A 4,326-nucleotide genomic window follows, 5' to 3' on the forward strand; every position below is an offset into this window, starting at 1 on the left:
TTTAGGTCCTTCTTTTAAAGGACTAGAGAATTTCCTTTCCCAAAAAGAAACAAATTCAGAAGGAAAGAGTAGGGTGAAAGTCACCTTAATTAGCCTATAAACAGACACTCAATACCAAAAAAAGTGTAAACTCCAAAAATATGCCAACTGTTTTTACAAAAATGGCAGACGACTGTAGGTAACAATCACTTTCATGGAGATTGAGGAGGTAGAGGTCGTCGAATTGTTCAGGAGGCATCAAAAGCATACGAATAACCTTGTAAAGAAAGTAAGGAAGACTGAGATTAAAACAAAAATGATTTATTAGGAAAAAATTTAGAAATAAAAAATTATATATATATATATACATATACATATAAACAAATGTATATACGTGTGTGTGTGTGTGTGTGTGTGTGTGTGTGTGTGTGTGTCTGTGTGTATGCATTTAAAATATCCCATTCCTAAAGCCCAGCACCTGGGAGCGTGACCTTATTTAGCAATAGGGTCCCTGGAGATGTAACTAGCTAGGATAAGGTCATATTTGAATAGACTGGGCCCCTAATTCGGGAGGACTTGTGTCCTTCTAAGAGGGGAAAATGGGGATACATGGATAGGCACTGAGGGAGAAGGCCATGTGAAAAAGCCCAAAGCCAGGGCAATCCTCCAGCTGGGAGAGGGGCCTGGAACAGATCCTTCCTTAATACCTACANCTAAAGGCTGGTTGGTAGCAAGTTGACTGGCAACTCCTGGAAGTAAAGTAAGTTGGATGACTGAAGCTGGACCCACAGCCCAGAGATTGGAAACCAGTGCTTCCACAATGAAGAGAGCCAAGGCCAATATTTCCACATTCCAGAGACCCCTGTAATTTGTTTGACAGGGACTGAAGAAGATGGAATTCCTTGGGCAGAAGCAGGATTTCTTGTAAGATCTGGCTCCAGCACAGAACGTCCTCAAGCTGGTAAGCTCACAGCAGATCTCCTGATAGCCACTGAAGACAGAGGAGCCCAGCTGGCAGGTTCTGGGAGAGTGGACTACATTGCTGGGGTAGAAAGAATCATAGGTGGAACATGGGTACCCCAGGTAACCTCCAAGAGAGTGGGAGAAGTTTCCATGGCTGCAGTTGTAATGCATGTCAAGTTCTGAGTTCAGCTGAGTTGCAGAGAGGTTTGCTGAGTATGACTGTTACCTTCTACTGGACCCTTATATAAACTAGCAATGGGTTAGTAGCATGTGCCCATTTTAATAAGAATGTTTAATTAGTCTCCAGTCAAAATGAAATACATTAACCTCCAAAGACCTTTTTTTTTTTTTTAATGAAGGCAGACTTTTAAATGGAAGAATTTCATTAGGTTTTCAAAGCAATTGTTTATGAGCAAAGATGTCCTCTCTCATTCAACTAGCTTGGGTAGATGAATATAATTATATGGTAATTGTCCATATAAGATTGGTGTTTTAGGGGCGCCTGGGTAGCTCAGTGGGTTAAGCCTCTGCCTTCGGCTCAGGTCATGATCCCAGGGTCCTGGGATCAAGCCCCGCGTCGGGCTCTCTGCTCTGCAGGGAGCCTGCTTCTTCCTCTCTCTCTGCCTGCCTCTCTGCCTACTTGTGATTTCTCTCTGTCAAAAAAATAAATAAAATCTTAAAAAAAAAAAAGATTGGTGTTTTATTCATCCTATCCCCTCAAGATATTGTATCGAATGGGTAACACAGTGAAAAAAAAGCATAAATTTTGTTTTGTTTAAAGTTCAAAAAAAAAATACTTTGTGGTCTGGAGGGCATATTTATTTTGTCCCAAGTTTAGGAACCCAGTTGAGAACAGAAAAAACAAAACAAAAACAAACAAAAACCCCTACAATCCTTAATATCTGTTTCATTTTCCAAATCTTGTGGACCTTATAGAAGAAATAACCCACTAAGAACTCTTAATTGGTATTAAAGCTAAATCTGTGTCCTACATATTTCATATGATTTTGGTTTTCTTATAGTACAAGTACGCCAGCTGTTTTTGTGCGTACAGGGATATAAGAGACACCTGGGTAGTTCAGTCAGTTGTCTGCCTTCAGTTCAGGTCATGATCTCAGAGTCCTGCAATACAGCCCTGTTTTGGGCTCTCTGCTCTGCAGGGAGTCTGCTTCTCCCTCTCCCTTTGCTGTTCCCCTTGCTTCTGCTCTCTCACTCACACATTCCTTCTCTGAAATAAAGTAAAGTAAAATAAAATAATAAAATAAAATAAAATAAAATAAAATAAAATAAAAATAAAGTGCGCAGGGGCACCTGCGTGGCTCAGGCAGTTAAGTGTCTGACTTCTGCTCAGGTTGTGATCTCAGGTCCTGGAATAGATTCCTGTGTGGAGCTCCCTGCTCAGTCATGAGTCTGCTTCTCCATCTCTCCCTGCCCTTCTTCCCCACATGCTCATGCTCTTGCTCTCTCTCAAATAAATAAAACCTGGTGGAAAAAAAGCATAAAAGGTCCAATATTTGCAGGAGTACATTGAATATTACATTGTAAAAATGCTGAAGTTGAAGAATCCTTGCCCTGAAGTTGACTTGCTTTTTGATAGAAGTCATTGATAAATTATCAAAAACTCTTCATCCCCATAAAGTTTAAGTAAATTTTTTGTAGGGTTGATGTTTTGAAAACAGAAGAATAAGGACTACACATAAAAAATGGGCCTTTGTTCTCTTAGTTTCCATTCATAGGGTAGGACTTTTACTACAGAAGGTAAATAAAATCAAGTAATTAAAAAAGTGTCTACCCCATGTAGACTTCAAAGAAAGATCAAGTGTTGGAAGAATTCATAGTCACAAATGATCTTTATAAGTTGAAATGGGGTGGGAGGGAATCAAACAGATGATAATGTGAAATAAAGAATGAGTGCCTTTGGGACCTCTGATGTGACACATGTATCAAGTGACATATATATTTTGCCTAGAAGACTAGTATTATAAGTATTTTTCTAAACCCTCCTATCAAGTGCAGCATTGATGACCACAAGTAGAGTAGGGCATGGGTGCAGGAAATGGCTTAAAATAACCTATCAGAATGGGCAAACCTCGTAAGACACCCATCTTAAAAAACAGATAATGTTTTCTAATGGAAATGAGCTGAAACTTACTCTAGAACGAACTGAGATTGCTAGGTGGAAGTTTTAAAGGAAGAGTCAGTTAAAAATCTAAAAGAAGGGGCACCTGGGTGTCTCGGTGGGTTAAAGCCTCTGCCTTCGGCTCAGGTCATGATCCCAGGGTCCTGGGAATGAGCCCCGCATCGGGCTCTCTGCTCAGCAGGGAGCCTGCTTCCCCCTCTCTCTCTGCCGGCCTCTCTGCCTACTTGTGATCTCTGTCTGTCAAATAAATAAAATCTTAAAAAAAAACTAAAACAAGTCACTTTTGTAGGTAAAGAGATTTCCATCTTGAGGGCACTGGGAATACCTTGTCAGGATATTATAAATGTGATTCCAGTCTGGTAGAGGACTGGGGATAACTGCTAAGCCCCCAAATTGTAAACTTTATGGCTATGAACATTTTGAGTAGACAAAATGGTTTTCAAGCATTTTCATTTATCACTTATATCAGCTATTTCTGTGGAAGAATATTCTATGAGTCAGATATTAGGTAATTCTTGAACATTCTTTTTTCAACAAAATGGAGGTTTTTGCAATCCAACACTTTCGTTCGGAAGTGGAAGGGTATGCTTTAGTGTTAAAGGAGTGAATCAAACAGCCCAGAAGCCATGGCAAGATGAACCTTCTCAATCAAGGTATCAATCTTCATTATCCTGCTTGTAGAAGTGGAATATAAGTCATAGGACAAGAAAAAATATGACCATTATTTTAGAAATTTTGTAATACTTGTCAGAAACACCTGAAAACAGTTTAAGTCAAAGTGATGTATGCTGCTTTCCGAGGCAAGGAAGAATCTCTTTAAGATGGCTGCTTTGGTCCAGTACTTCAAGGCAATTACGTTATAAACTTTCTTTAGAACAAGAACATTTTCCAGGTTCTAGGGAATGTTTTTAGTGATAAGCACTGCCTCTGAATAGAGATAGAAATAGATGGGGAATTTTTGCCACATTTTGAGATTTTTAATGTTTTTTCAACGTCTTAGATGAATCTCCTCCAACATTCCAGAATAATATAAAACAACATCAATATTTAACTTATACCAAAGTAATTGCTTACACAAAAGAAAGAAAAACTGAGATCAACTCTTACCATTCTGCATACGATTTAAGCAGGAAAGTGGGAAATGAGGGACCCTCAGTTAATATTTCACTGAAGCCGTTCAAATTGAGAGATGACCAAAAAAAAAAATCCTCCTACATTTTGCATATTACCACTGTTGCTTTCTG

At 39.1% G+C, this 4,326-nt stretch overlaps 1 protein-coding gene across 1 annotated transcript; it reads right to left on the reverse strand.

Moving 5' to 3' along the window:
* Positions 1 to 690: 690 nt before the first annotated feature.
* LOC111140388 (keratin-associated protein 15-1-like) lies at positions 691 to 1,113 on the reverse strand (the record flags this gene model as incomplete). Its single annotated transcript, XM_022492653.1, is given in 2 exon segments — positions 691 to 843; positions 846 to 1,113. Coding segments are annotated over 2 exon segments (421 nt in total), but the record flags the coding sequence as incomplete, so codon positions are not given.
* Between the last annotated feature and the right edge of the window lie 3,213 nt (positions 1,114 to 4,326).

The sequence above is a fragment of the Enhydra lutris genome, unplaced genomic scaffold, assembly GCF_002288905.1.
Source record: "Enhydra lutris kenyoni isolate GAN:26980312 unplaced genomic scaffold, ASM228890v2 scaffoldscaffold820, whole genome shotgun sequence".
In the NCBI taxonomy this organism is placed as follows: Eukaryota; Metazoa; Chordata; class Mammalia; order Carnivora; family Mustelidae; genus Enhydra; species Enhydra lutris.